Here is a 15983-nt window from a genome sequence, read left to right on the forward strand (position 1 = left end):
ATGTCGTTCAACTATGATTGTATTTAAACTGTCGTCCAGAGTGACAACTCTGATCGAAATGAATATTGGAACCCCAATGAATAAATAATCGGCACTCCAACTTGAAGATTTTGATTAAAATAATAATTACTCATCCATTTCCAAATCGTACGTGACCTATTTATATAATAAATTTATTTAATGTTGAATTAATTCATTTTTCAAAAAATCCTTCTTAATGACAAATCATCGAATATCTCAATCTAACATGAAACTAAACAATGTTCTTGTACGTTATAATGGCTTAAAAGGAAATTTTGTGATGACTATCACAAAACCTAAATTTTAATTATTAGAGAATGTTATGTGTTGTGTTATACGATAAAAATAGTGATTTATTAGAATTGAAAAAAAAAAAGAGTAATAAGAAGATACTGAAATAATTACTAAAAGATGTAAAAATTATTCTCATTTTTCGGTAACTATTTACCCAATTAATCTTATATAAATAACCTTTCTATAAAAAACTAAACCTGAAAAATCAAAAATCTACCAGAAAATGTGAGTTTTAAGAGTATTAGTTTAAATATATTATTGTTGTGGTGTAGTTTAATATAAACAATTGCTAGTTTCTTTAGTTACCTGATGTGTAAGTAAATATTTTTATACTTTACAATTGAAAAAAAATTAATTTAGACAATAAAACAAATTTTTTGAGCGTGTCTAGTGGATAAGTACTTAAAAAAGTCAACAAAAATAGATGTAATTATGTTACAAACTGTCCAAATAATAGATTTTTTTCAAGTTATTTTATTAACGTTTTGACAACAAATCAGTCAGATACGTGAAGATTTAAATGTGAAGAAAACTACGAGAAATATTGTAATAAACTTGTTAAAACATGTCCTCCAAAATTTTTGATTTTATTTACAAATGCAACAAATTTCGACATAGACTGATTTGTTTTGTAATTTGAGTGTCTTAAATATTAAAAATTTTTAACATTTTTTTTTGTTATTTAAACAATTTTTCTAATAATTGTGTGTCTCAAATTATGATTGTTTTTAAACCAGCATCTGGAGCGAAAGTACAATCCTGATTTAGATGAATATATTTCGGTAGAAACGTGATTAAATTGTGTATTCTAAATTAATTTAAATCGTATGAAAAATACTTGAGTTGCAGCAACTGAAATTTTAAATTAAAAAGTTACTCATTTGATAAACGCAACTAAGAATTGTCAAATATTGAATGAAAACACCATTGACAGTTACAATTAGAAAGAGATACTGATTATACTAAACAGACAACAATAATATTTTTCTCGTGTTTGCTCGCAAAAGTATCGCACCGTAGAAAATAAGCAAGCAAGCAAGTAAGCAAGCAAGCAAGCAAGCCAGAGCAAGCAAGCAAGCAAGCCAGAGCAAGCAAGTAAGTAAAGAAAGAACAATCGGAGAAATCCGCACGATTTGCAGGATACGTGCAGATTTAAATGTGCACCGAGACTAACTATGAGAATTATTAAAATAAAGCCGTCAATAGTTATAAGGTCATTATTATTGGCGAGTATTTAACATTCTATAGCAATCGCATTAAAATAAAGCACGAGGAGGATGAAGGAGGTAACGCAAGCGCTATCTTGCTTCTGCGCTTTATTGCGGGTAACATGTACTGGGGAGAAATTCAGTCACAAATTGTACTCCACGGTGCAAAGAGTCCCCTCAACTCGAACTCCCGATTCCGCTGCGAACCGCGTGCTAACATGTGACGTTGCCCCACATATTTAACCAGATCTGTTTACGCGTTCCCTGTCATTTTATTGCAACCTCACAATTATTCCTCACCTTCACCATTTTTACATGTTGTAAATATTTTTGCATATTTATCCAACGACGTCCACCACTTCGGTACCACAGGGAAAGGTAGAATTTGGTTGTTTACAAAAAAATTATTTATTTATTATTTATTTTATTTTATTTGATTTTATTGTTTTAATTGATTGTCGTGGTCAATTTGTAAATGGGACACTTTGTTTCAGGCTACAGCCGGAGATGGTTGTGAGCAGTAGGAAACTCTGATCTCGAGATACGGTGTGAAATTGCGGATTTTGTGCAGTGACTGTGCCATCTGATTACCCATTAGATAGACATTTTTGCAACAACAATTTGGGTTGATTGGATGTAACTGAAGTTGATAAGTTGATGTCCACGGTATCAAGACAAGTGAAGAGAGTATGTGAACATGTAAATTTTCCCTCCCCGTCGTGGTGTTTATTATGCTAAGTTAAATTAATAAAGTTAGTGCAGTGCTAAAATAGGTGCGCTCCTTCATACTCATACCTCAACCTCAACAATGAAACCGACATCCTACAGAAGATCATCTGGACTTCTCGTCCTCACATCGTGGTTAATTATTCTTTTGGAACTTTGTACAGGTGAGTTTAATTCATTTAATTACGATCGATTTTTGACCGATTCGACCGATTTTTCGTCACGTCAGTCTGGAAATTATGTTTTGTCTGGACTAAGTTCTTGACGCGTTGAAACGGTAACGTTTTGCGACGGTCGGCCGCAGCATCTCAATTATTTTCTCATTTTTAAACGCATTCCTTATGAAGCCGGACACTTTCTCAATCACTAACTACTTACCATTACTTAATTAATAACTGTTATTTAGCTAGCTAACAGCTACATTAAAATGCCTATTAAAAATACTGAAATTTCTTTTTTTTTTTTTGAATGGCGCTTGTGATTCTTAGAGCAGAATCAAAGCTCAATTTACCAAATTGTATGTAAGCTCCTTTGTCTCACAATGTTTTAAAAGTTCTTAATACATTTATTACAGTAAGATTGATAATATTTTGAACGTTGGATTTAACAGGGTGGAATATATTGAAGTTTTTTCAAAATAAACTTACGTTAATAACCATTGAATGTTGAATGTGATTGATTAACAGTTTCACCTAGACTAAAACATATGTATGTACGTACCGACTACTTGTAAATTGATTTCCACGTCGAAGTTAGTTAGTATAGAAATGAGAAATTTTAGAAAACCACATTAGAAGCGTCCTTCTTCTGCTCCTGCAACTTAATACAAAGCTATATAGTATTTGACATAAATTTAGTCCGTTAAATGTTCTATTTGCATGGTTTAAACTTTGCTTAAATTACACATTGACGTTGAAAGCTACTTCACCGACAAGTTGATAAAAATTATAATTTTATATTATATCCACATTTGTATTATTGATATATACGTAAATGTAAGTATTATTCTCTGATCATTTATTATTAGATTGACTGGATTAATATGAATATTAAACAAATTATAAAAACCTAGCGTCTTTTGATCACTAGCGTAGTTCAGCGTAGCTCAATAATTGAAATTTTAGCAGCTGTAATTCAGTTATTTTTCAAGCGGTCTAATCCAATTTAGCACTATTGGACACGTAATTTAATCACCTAACGGAATATATTCGTTTCAATCAAGATTGTCCTCCCTCCACTTTGGACTTTTTGATTCAAATACAATCATAAATTAAAAGATATACATACATACATTAATCGTAACTAGGAGAATAATCAAACTAAAAAAATTAGTATATTTTCAGGGCCCAAAAATTTATAAACTGCCTCTACAAAAACAAAATTTGTTGAGACATATAAACGAAGTATGTATAAAAATTTTGTTTGTAAATAAAATTAAAACTTCAGAGAATATAATTTATTTATAATGTTCATTCAAACAAAAAAATGTATTTGGTGAATTTGTGACAGAGCTACAACTTTTTGACGTATGACCTTTTTAAGTACCTTTTTATCAGAATTAAAAATGAAAATTTTAACTTCTTTTTATCAAACTTTTCATTTTTATTTAATTATCCTTTTTAAAGCACCACATCATTATACTATTAATTTTGCTCATATTTTTTAAATTCTAATCAAATTATAATTATTTTAATATCAAAAAAAGAATCAGCCTATGTTGAGATACATATTGTATTAAACGAAGTATAAATAAAATCAAACATTTTTTGAGAATGTATTTATAATGTTTATTTAACCATAAAAAAATGTGTTTAGACTTTTTTAAATATTTTTTCATCATATTTAAAAAATGGTGTGTTTAGTTTCATGTAAGATTGGTAAGATAGTTGATAATTTGACCCTAGGTAAGATTTTTATAAAAATAGATTCACCATTACAGAATTACTTACATTAATAGGTCACGTACGATTTGGAATTGGATGGGAAATTATTATTTTAATAATAATCTTCACGTTAATTATACATCGAGGATTCGATATTCAATTCCATCGGGGTTGTACATTTTTCATACTCAACGTACCCACATTAGTTACAATGTGTTATAAATGTGCAAGTGTGACGTGTAGGACTAAGTAAGTAAGTAAGTAAAAATAGGAATTTTTCCCCTTACTCAGAGGCCTGCCTCGCCTCATGGCTACAACTGCCACAGTGGTAGCTACGTTTCAGTTTCTGCTTCAAAAAAATATGAACAACCAAAGTTAATGTGGGTAATAATATCATGGATAATTTTAGTGAGAAGACAATTTGAAGAACGAGGAAAATCGTTAAAAAAAGGAATTAGGGTAACTATGAATGAAATGAAAGTGGCGACATATAAAAAGGCGAATGATATGGCTGCAACCAGGCGTTAGCCAATAACTATAATCTACAACTTCAAGTCTTTCAAAGTAATGGAAGTGTTAGTTTTACTTCCAAAATGAAATCGAGAACGGAAAAGTTGTATCGTTAGAGTTAGAGGTTTCTTTAGAAGTACACATTAGCCTACCTACACTTATTACTTTATCAACTTTTAATACTTACATCAGATAAAACCTTAGAGGATTAATGTATCCGTATAATTTTTAATGTCATCATAACAAGACAAGTGAGTAAGTAGTAAGTCTGTAAGTCTGTACGGTGGTGCATATGGAAGTACGTGAATGAAAATAATAAAAAGAATGGAATATAAGGGATAAGATATGAGAAAATGGAAAGTGTTCCGTATCGCTCCGTCTCGTCCGTTCGATCCGTAGTCAAAATGAAATTTTGAAAAACACTATTTCTGTAATGTAAGTAAGTAATCTGGTGAGTTTTATAAGAAAATAAATACCATTTGTGAATATTGGATGGCAAGTGAGTGCCTTCTTCATTGCCCGTTCCAAATCCCAGTCTTGCTACTTTATTTCTACAATAATTCAATTTGCAAAAGCGACGAACTTCGATTCAATGCAGCGCAACTTAGACTTTTCCTATTTCACCAGATGCTACACATATATTTTCTACATATATAAATAAACAGGACTATTTATTAAATTTCTACCGACTTCGATTTATAAATCTACAATAAGAACTTGCTTGCTTCTCTCCCATTTCCTTAATACTTTTACTTTAAAATTTAATTTCCCTCGCCATTTATTCGCTTTATTGAATTTTCTCTTGTTTATCTTTATTTTCTACTATTACTGTACATGTCTTACGCAGATTTTATTATTTCCTTCCTATATTCATTCCTTTTATATTACGTACCAACAACCAAGGGCATGGGTTGCATCATCGCAATATATATATATAATATATATAATAAATTATGGAAACGTACATGACAAGAAAATTGTGTGTATTCCTATGAGTCATCATTCATAATATCTTATACGGTACTCGTAGCAAGTAGGTCTGAGGTATAGTGGTAATAGTGGGATGGGAGTATTATATCCATGTCATGCCTGCTGCCCACTTTTAATAGAGAATTATTGTAATCGGCAGTTCGTTTAGTTTGCTAAAATTTATGAAACGATGTAAAGTTTGATTCGAGATGAGTATGAAATTCATGTCCTATGCAAATTTTGAATAAAATTGATTCGAACCTGTATGTAAATGTTCCTTCCCTACGAATTGTTTGATATACGTGTGTTCACAATTAATGATGCGGTGAAATATACTTTATAAATGTGATAAAAACAATGCCCGTACCATATTTATAACAATTGAACTAATCATCAGAAGTTTCGCCGGTGCTCATTGAATGTCAGGTCCCCCTTCATCAAGGGGGTGGGGTGGGGTGTTATTTAAAATATCTGGGATACATTGTCTGGCACAGTGATTGGTTTTTCCGGCAATCGACTCTAGTAATTTGTGTTTATTTCATTAATTTTGAATGATGATCTCTGTTGACGGAACGAAGCTCCATAACGGTTGTAGCGATAACTCTATATTCAAACGGAAATTCATGGGGTGAATATATTAATTTATGTCAACATGTGTAATTTGGTTTATATAATTGTAGTTTTGGTCATTTGGTATTAAGAAAAAATATGTTCTCGACATGCGGCTGTCAGTAAGTAGTTTTTGAAAACAGCATCAACGAAGAAGTTGCTCATTGCATAAGCAAATAATTTGTTCCAATTAATAATATGAAATATCATACGTAGGTAATATTATACAGATTAATTATCGATTCCCCTTCTTTCAGCCCGTGTCTTTGAGGTGGGAACACTGCACCCCTCACTACTTTTTGTTTTTAAAAGGGGGAGGGAGCTTCAGCCTCTCAGGACTCAGGGACTGGATCTATCAAATCAAACATTTTTACACTACAGGAATATCGGACTAAAAAAATCCGAAAGGAATCTGTGTAAAAGCATTGAGTTTATTATTATACCCAATTATTTAAGTCGGTTTGTGTGTTAGCCAAAAATGATTTTTTTAACTATTGTGAAAAAATGTTTGTGGACGGTATACCTTCTTTCTTAAAAATAAAAAACTTTTGGCCTTTTGGCCCAAAATTAGTCCACAAAAGGAAATTCCTAAATAGGTGAAATGCGTAGTGAGGCGTACAGCTTCACTCGCCTGTCTATTTCATATTAATTTCAGCAAGACAGACGATACAAAAGTGTGTCAATCGTATGTGGACACTCGTAGTTGCAGCCCGTGGCCACCTCAACCAACAAAGACGTAAATTTCGTGGAAATACAATTCCAGATTTAATTAAAAGTGAAAGGAAATAATTGAATGAATTTGTCGAGGAAGTAGAACTATTTCACGGGGAGTGAGATCGTGATGCCGGTATTGATGATAAACCAACAAGGCTATAAATAAATCAAGTAATGGATTTGCAGGAATAATAATTGCTGTCAACGATGTTTTTCTCTATATTTCCTTGTCCTGAATCTCTATACAAATAGTCGTCTACTTTGTGATAAAAATCGATCTGACATTCATTTATTGCTTGAACACTTTAAGCGGCCTAAAAAGATCTTTACCCGCTCAACTTATTTATCAAACGTTTCTGAATGTTTCACACCATTTTTTTAGAAATATGTTTATAAACCTATTGTATTTGTTTTTGTTTTGGGCGAAAACCAAATTAGGAAATAAGCTTTAGTGAAAATTATTGTTCTATAGGCTTCTGCAATGAGCTTTAGGTCAGGAGATAAAATTACAAAGCTACATTGTTAAACAGTATTGTAACACTGTTTACATTTTGTTTGTTGATTGGTTTCAACAGGAAAATATTATTTTCCCTAGGATTGTATCCATCCTATGTGTATATGTATAGCGTGTATGCATATGTACATATGCCGTTATTTCGTGAAATTTTAAATGGGATTGGATATCAGCACAATATCGTTTAGGCATTGGTTAAATATTGAATAGGATTATTTGATTTAATTGCTTGAAATATATCGGACAAATTAACCACATCGCGTTGATTCCACCAATTAGAGTTTATTACAATTTTACCATATTAAAGCAACTTCTTGACTGCTCTTAAACCATATACATGTGTGCTTTTACCAACATTATTATTAGATTGAATTATTCTTATAAATTAATGTCGAATAATTTATATTTCCCGAAGATAGATCCATTGATAACCTTTTTCCCTCTTTAACTTCGTTTAGAAATTGTGACAAATAAAAAAAAAAGACAAGCGATTTATGTATTTTTATAAAAGAAGTTCCGAAGCAAACATGTCAAACGGTCAAAATAAGATTTTAAATATGCCTTTTAGTTACAATTTTTATTAACGTGTAACCTGAAGCTACCAAAGCACTTACTGAACAACATATTAAAATGAAACTAGGTGTAAAAATTAATAATGTTCTTCAAACATTTTATTTTTAATTTTTGGATTCTTTGCTAACGAATTAAACTTTCGTTTTAATTTATTTTCAATATAAAATATGCAGTATTTCGTTTAACATTCTTTTTCTTTTTAATCAATTAATTCGTGGAATAAACTGTAAAAAAACAACACAAATTATTATATTTTTCAAAAATATTGGAATAAACTAATAATATTAATTTCTTAACACCTAAATTTTATTTACTTCCAGTTTACTCAGTTCAATTTAATATATTTGTTATATAATATAATTGATTAATTCTACCCATTACGAAAGTTTAATATTTAGGTTAGGAATATTAAAATAAGTATAGTCTTATTGATAATAATAATAATAATATTGTTGAAAAATTTGTGCTATTTTTGATAATTTACTCCATAAATTAATTGATAAAAAAAATTATAAGAAGAATATGTTGTTTTTAAAAGCCATGTAGGGTGTGTTATAAGATTAATAGAAACAGTTTGTTATTTACTCTAATAGGATTTTTATTTCAAAAATAATAGAATGTGTTTATTTTTATCGAGGATTAGTTACTATTTGAATTATGTCCTTCATATTTATTTAAATACCTTTAAATTCTTAATAGCATATAAACTTTTATTACTAATAATTGATGTTGGTCACTTGTTTACAATACAAAACAATATGTTTCCGTCCTGACAGGGTCTTAAGTAAAGAACATAAGGATAATTACGTGAAAACAAGATGGAATCCTTCAAGGATTTATAAATAATTACAAAGGTTATATACGTTGGGTGTAATTGTACCCGGTAGCTCAATAAATGTCTCTGATGTTATGGTGGGGAATAGCCAGATTCCACAGAATTTAACTAAAACTGACAACAACCAACCTCACTTTACCAAATGTTACACAAATTTCTGTATAATTAATATTTTACCCTGGGAAATATTTCAGCTAATTTTAATTTAACTAACACTACCTACATACTTAGTTGTTTACTTGCTTATACTAAACGTTTGCACTAATCCTTTTTTCACGTTTTGTTTGCAAACTCAAAATGATATTTAACATGTTACATGTCGGGTAAATAATACGTGTAAATGAAGCTGATGTTCGGACGAAATTCTTGAGAGCTGTACTATTCGGTGTGCAAAGAGAAAGAGTGCGCCAGAAAATTTATTGTATTTAATTTGTGGTTTAAGCCGTCATATATTCTTCGCCGCGACATGATTTAAAAGTCGCGTAACAATAGGAAGATATTAACGCAAAATGTTTTATGTTTTTGATGTATGGGAAGGAAGAGGTGTGCGGCTGAAAGTATGTTTTAAGAATTTTAATTGCAGAACGGAGGAAATGGTCGAGTCGAGGAACGAGAGACCGGGGGTGCTCGATAGTTTTTGGACGGGCGCCAGAATTTAGAATTTTCTATGAGGTTACTTCTGAAATTCTCTCGCACACTGATCTCGGCGCCCGTTCCGGGAACAATTTGGCTTGTCGGTCGGGACGTACTTACAATTAAATAGGACGACGGACTTTCTTCGTGTTTCGTTCTAGTGTGCGAATCTTGGCCAATTGTTTAGACTGGATAGGGTCAAAATGTGAGCACTCCTAGTTTATTTGAGCACACGCAGAGGTCACTACGACGTGTCGCCTTTGAATATAAACATCCTTCTTTATCTCGAGTCTCCAAGACATTACATTACATTAAATTTCGACTAATTGCACTTTTACGGAAAGTTTTACGGAAAAATATTGAATTTAATGGAAATGCCCTTCATCCGCTATTAGGGACGCATTGTCTGATGAATGATGATGATGTCTTCAGTTTTAATTTCATTTTTGATTTGCAACACTAAAATTCAATGAAAAATACAAAACATGATGAATAACAGTAAATGAACCATTAAAAGAATATTAAGAGCACTAAAGAGCTTTCATTACAAGAAATATCACGGGTTGGAGATAAAATTGCTTAAAATCTGGCTAGGCAATTAAAATTCCAATTGCTCTTGATATATAGGGGAAAAACAAAAGAGAAGGGAACGAACAACTCATTGCTTGCTTGCTTGCTTGCTTGCTTGCTTGCTTGCTTGCTTGCTTGCTTGCTTGCTTGTTTACTTGCTTTCTGTAATTTATGGGAAAATAATAAAATAGACACACATGTAGATATGCGGAGGTGGCCAGGAAAATAGTACACATTACTTTTTATTCTTAATTAGAAAATATAGTTTTATTTTATATTTTATTTAATTTTAATTAATTTCTAATGAAATGTTAAACAAAATAAATGAGCATACTACAGATATTGAATTAAAACTTTATATTAATTCTATGATAAATATATATTCAAAACTTAATTAGATATATTCTTACACAATTATTGACAAATTATAACAATTTATTTATTATGTCTAAAGTGTAGAAAGGAATATCCAATTATAAAACAACTAGTAATATAAAATATTAAATATTAGTGCTTCGTGATGGAGTTTATTAATTTCTGATACCTCTGGATTGGTATAAACTGCTATACTCTTTGCCCATTCCCACAATATTTGTTTATTAACTCTTCCTTTTACATACAAATATATGTATTATGGGATTTAGATCTGGAGATTGCGGCGGCCATGGTTATACACCATTTTTATTTTTTACGAACCACTACTTCATCATTTGAGCTGTGTGTTTTGGATCATTATCCTGCTGAGAGATCCACTTTAAAGACATGTTCATTTTGCTGTAAGAAACTAACATGCCGTTTCCCATCAGACTCAAACATATTTATTTTTGTCAATATTTTTGTTGATATTTTTCCCATTGTGATTGTAGTTTCTTTTAAAATTAGATTTAGCAAATTTCAACCGATCTTGTATATATATATTTTACTTACTTTTCTGGCGATTCTCTCATTTACGGATCTTTTAGTGCTTCTCTTCCAATCCGTCAAGAGTTGTCAAGACTGGCTCGTTTTTCGTCGCCGATCTCTAGTTTCTTGTGGTTTGTTGGTTAAGTGTTGTTCCTTTAAAAGTTTTGCTATGGCAGACTCGGAACGCTTTAATGCATTGCCATTAAATGCGTAATTTTACTTTTAATTTCTCAATTGCACCTCTCTTCTGGAGTAGAACTCATATTTACACTATTCAATTATAATGTATTTTTCTATTGTATGTATACCAATGGTATCTTCACTGAAGTATTATCTTTGCAAGTTTTGTTCATTTATTCGACGACTGATTGTTTTACTTGACACACTGATGTGTATGTATGATTCAATGAATGCATGGTTTACACTGTAAACCACTTTTCGGAAGCATATTTAGTTTTCAGCGATGTCAGCAATATTTACACCTTGATGTTTCATTTTAATTATTATTCCCCTCTTCTCTGGAGTGCAATGTTCCTTTCTTCCCTCTGAGTGGGGGTGGGTCACTAAAATAATATAAATCCTACTAAGAATAAATTCTTACTATTATGAGTATTTGAAGGTGTTATTTCTTTGGCCAAACAAATCAGATTAAAAAAATATTAGAATATAGAATATTGAAATATATTTTTTACACCGACTGGACAAAATTTGAATCAAGTGAATGAATGGAATATCTTCTAAACCCTACTGCACTTACAACATATAACAATATTTATTGTAAAGTTATTTGAAAGAAATGAATTATTTATTATGTAGTTAATATGTAATGATAATGAAATGAAGCTAGGTAATTCGAAGGATTTAGTCAGTTATCCTTGTTTATCTGGTTAATTATAAATATTAAATGACGCATTAAAATTATTTTCCGTGTCTGACGATGTTCCCAGTTTTATTAACTAAGCCTATCCATACCACCCAAGTATTACGAACATTTGCCTAAAGCCATATTTGCCGAAGAATTTTCTTTGAAATTTCAATCATCCAACAGATCGCGCTTTTACCTTCCACCTAGTTTGCCAACCCCACAAGTGTAGCTACCGTATACATACACCACATACATATTATATGTTACATATATTTATTATGCTGCTGCGTATGTACAATTTTATATTTGTATATTGTTATATAATAAATTGTTTCCCATTGTGACTATTTAGGTAATCCGCTCACAATTAAACAAAGAACTTATTTTTATAGAAACCAATTAAATAATAAACGATTTATTGTGGAACTACAAACTATTGTATGTGTGATCATACACATAATTAATTATAGACCTCGTTAAACGGAATTACAAATTCAAAACGACTCTTGTTATAATTTGTTTGATGATTCCCCACATGCATATTGCGAACTTGTATAACAATGCATACCTAATTTGTCACTACTCAAATTTGTTGTTCATGTGTAACAAACACTTCATTCTACTACAGCCATTCTACTACAGAAAATTCATACATAAATTAATTATTATTATTGACCGAATTTTTAAGCGAAGCTGGTAAGGAAATCACCTGAGATTATTTGAAATTTTAACTTTGATTAAATAAATTGTTGAACCAATTCGGTATTCAAGTCATAGCTATTTAATAGATCAATCAGACCTAGACCTAGAGTTTATACACAGGAGAATTTTTCAATTTATCGATGGTTGGCAAATCTTTCAATTTCTACCAATTGTAACACTCACAAACATTCGGCTTAGTGTTTACAGATTTAATTGCCATAATATTCCTTTTCATTCCAACTTCATTCCCATATATCTTACGGGGTTGTTAGTAGAGGTTGTGTAGAGGATTCGCTACGTGTTTAACAATTTTGTGTATTTGTTATTAATTATATTTTAATTAAAGAACACCTAAAGAACTATCTAATCGCAAACCTTCAATAATAGAACGTCCTTTAATTTAAAAGATTTAATCGGCTTGACAGAAGACACGAGTTTACAAGTTTACAATCACAAATGAATTGAACGTTTAAATTGAATTCTATTTATGTGATTTGTATGTATAATTATAGAAACAGTTCGATTCATACTGATTTAAACTGTTTGATAAGAACAGTTGAAGGAGGATCTGATAGAACTGACGATGCACGAATGACATATTAATTAACACAAATTATTTCATATCGAAAAGAAAACGAATTCAATTTGATTGAGTAGATAAGCACTAGAATAATAAATAAAAAGTGGAAAGTTTGTATCTATGTTATCTATCTGCCTATCTACCTACTTATCGCTTATTTAAAACCTTTGATTCAATCAATGGATATTTTTCCGCATGTGATTTCAATTTGATATTAAAACGATGCAAATTTAATTATAAATGGACATTACATATCTATAATTATAGATGAATAGATAAGTATTTACGATTCATAAGTCATAGGTCAATTAAATCTAGAGGTTACTTACACATTAGAGAATTTTTTAATTTATCGGTGCTTGGCAAATCTCAGTGTTGACTAATTGAAGTACTCACAAACATTCATCTTAATGTTGACATACTTAATCGTCATAACATTCCTTTTCACTCTAATATGTATATATCTAATGGGGTTGGTTGTTTAAGAGGATTTTGTTAACAACGTTCGTTTAACAACGTATTTATTTCACTAAAGAACGCCAAATGTCTAATCGTTGAAATCCTCAATAATAGGAGGTCCTTTAATTTAAAATATTTAGTAGGTTTGACAGCAGAGAAGTGTGTTACAATCACAAATGAATTGGACGTTTATTTTTGTGACTTGTTTACGTAATTATAGAAACAATTCGATTCATGTTTATTTGAACTGTTCATGGAGGGCCTGAAAAAATTATTTCATATCGAAAAAAGAAACAAATTCAATTTGATTGCGTAGATAAGCATTTAAATAAAAAGTGGAAAATTTATATCTATGTTATCTATTTACCTATACATTAAAATCATCGATTGAATCAACTGAATATTTTTATGCGTGTGATTGTTATTTGCTTCTAAAAAGATAATAATTATAGATGAATAGAAAAGTATTTACGATTCATAGCTAATAGATCAACAAAATTACATGGGAGGTTACATAGTAGACAATTTCTTAATTTATCGATGGTTCGCAAATCTTTCAGTCTCGACTAATTGAAGTACTTACTTACTAGTCATCTTAATGTTTACAGATTGAATCGCCCTAATATTCTTTTTCATTCTAATATGTTTATATCTAAAGATAGAACAGAAAGCAAATACGTGTTTAACAACGTATTTAATCGGCTTTAGAAAAGAAAAGTTTGTTGAAGTCACAACGTTTAAATTGTGATTTGTATATGTAATTATAGAAAATTGGATTCATACTTATTTGAACTGTTTGATAAGGAGAGTTGAAGCAGGATCCGACAGAACTGATGATGGTCGAATGACATATGTATCAATTCCAATTATTTCATAACGAAAAGGAAACGAATTTAATTTGATTAAGTAGATAAGTTGTTGGTAAAAAGTAGCAAGTAATGGGGTTTATGAGATTATTTAAGAGAGTTCGTTACGTATTTAACAACGCATTTGTTATTGAATTAAAGGGCACCACCAGTTGTCTCGTATTTTTGTATAGTATATAATTTGTATATGTAATTATAGAAACAGTACGATTCATATTTGTTTGAACTGTTTAATAGGAATGGTTCAATGATGGACTTATAAAACAAATGATGTTTGAATCACATATATATTAACTTAATAATATGAATTATTTCATATCGAAAAGAAAACGAATTTAATTTAATTGAGTAGATAAATGCACACATAAAAATTGTAAAGCTTGTATCTATCTATATTATCTATCTGCCTATCTACCTACCTATCTTTTGTTCAAAACCATCTATTCAATCAATTTAGCATGTTCTTGTATGTGAATGCAACTTAAATTTAAAAGATTTAACCGGTTTGACGGAAGAAAGGTTTGTTACAGTCACAACCGAATTGAACGTTTAAATTGAATTCTATTTATGAGATTTGTATATGTAATTATGGAAACAGTTAGGACTATACTTATTTGAATTCGTTGATAGTGAGTGACATATTAATTAACTCTACTAATTTATTTCATATCCAGACGAAAACAAAATCAATTTTATTAAGTTGATAAATTCTTATAAATAAAATGGATGCATATATGTTATCCATTTGCTTATCTACCTATCTATTCTCTACTTAAAATCGTCGATTCAATTAATCGAATATTTTTCTACATGTGAATGCAGTCGTCAATTAGATTATAGGTTATAAATTTTTTTAAATTTGTCTATGTTTGGCAAACATTTCAGTTTTGGCTAATTGTAGTGCTCACAACCCTTCCTCTAATATGTATATATCTAATTAGCTTTTTTAAGAGGATTCGTTAAGAGTTTAACAACGATCTTCGATAATAGGAGGTTCTTAATTTAAAAGATTTAATCGTCCTGACAGAAGAAAAGTTTGTTACAGTCACAAAAGTGTTTGAACATTTAAAACGATTGGTGATTTATATATGTAATTATAGAAACAGTTCGATTCATACTTATTTGAGCTGTTTGATAAGAAGAGTTCAAGAAGGATCTGATAGAATGGATGATGCAGGAATGACATATGTGTTAACCCAAATCCCAAATTATTTCACAACGAAAAGATATCGATTTTCGTTTGATTGAGCAGATAAGTAGTTACATAAAAACCGGAAAGGATCTATGATATTTATCTACTCACCTATATTTTATTAAACCTATAGAAATTTAACTGTGAATGGATACATAGTTCAGTGTGATGTAGTAAGTATTTTTTACTAAAACAGTAGAGAGACGGACTATGTGATGTGTGTGTGTGTGTGTGTGTGTGTAATAAAAATGATGTGAAAAGAACGTTGGAAGCTGTTTGTACATTTCGTCCCATTACCCCACATGCAGTGAAATAATGGATTTGTGTGTGTGACTGTTTAGATAATTTGTAAATTTG

The 15983-nt window shown here is 30.4% G+C and overlaps 1 protein-coding gene across 2 annotated transcripts in view; it reads left to right on the top strand.

Moving 5' to 3' along the window:
• LOC109594689 (hemicentin-2-like) overlaps positions 1 to 15983 on the top strand; it is a 255767-nt gene that overhangs the window by 10736 nt on the left and 229048 nt on the right. The window contains exons 1-2 of one of the 2 annotated variants that reach the window (XM_049966467.1): positions 1706 to 1901; positions 2018 to 2413. In XM_049966467.1, coding sequence (XP_049822424.1) covers positions 2332 to 2413 — 82 coding nt within the window. In that variant the 5' untranslated portion in view covers positions 1706 to 1901; positions 2018 to 2331. Of the gene's footprint in view, positions 1 to 1705; positions 1902 to 2017; positions 2414 to 15983 lie in introns of those variants that run through there. The other variant, XM_049966457.1, reaches the window with a different exon arrangement.

The sequence above is a fragment of the Aethina tumida genome, chromosome 1, assembly GCF_024364675.1.
Source record: "Aethina tumida isolate Nest 87 chromosome 1, icAetTumi1.1, whole genome shotgun sequence".
Taxonomy (NCBI): Eukaryota; Metazoa; Arthropoda; class Insecta; order Coleoptera; family Nitidulidae; genus Aethina; species Aethina tumida.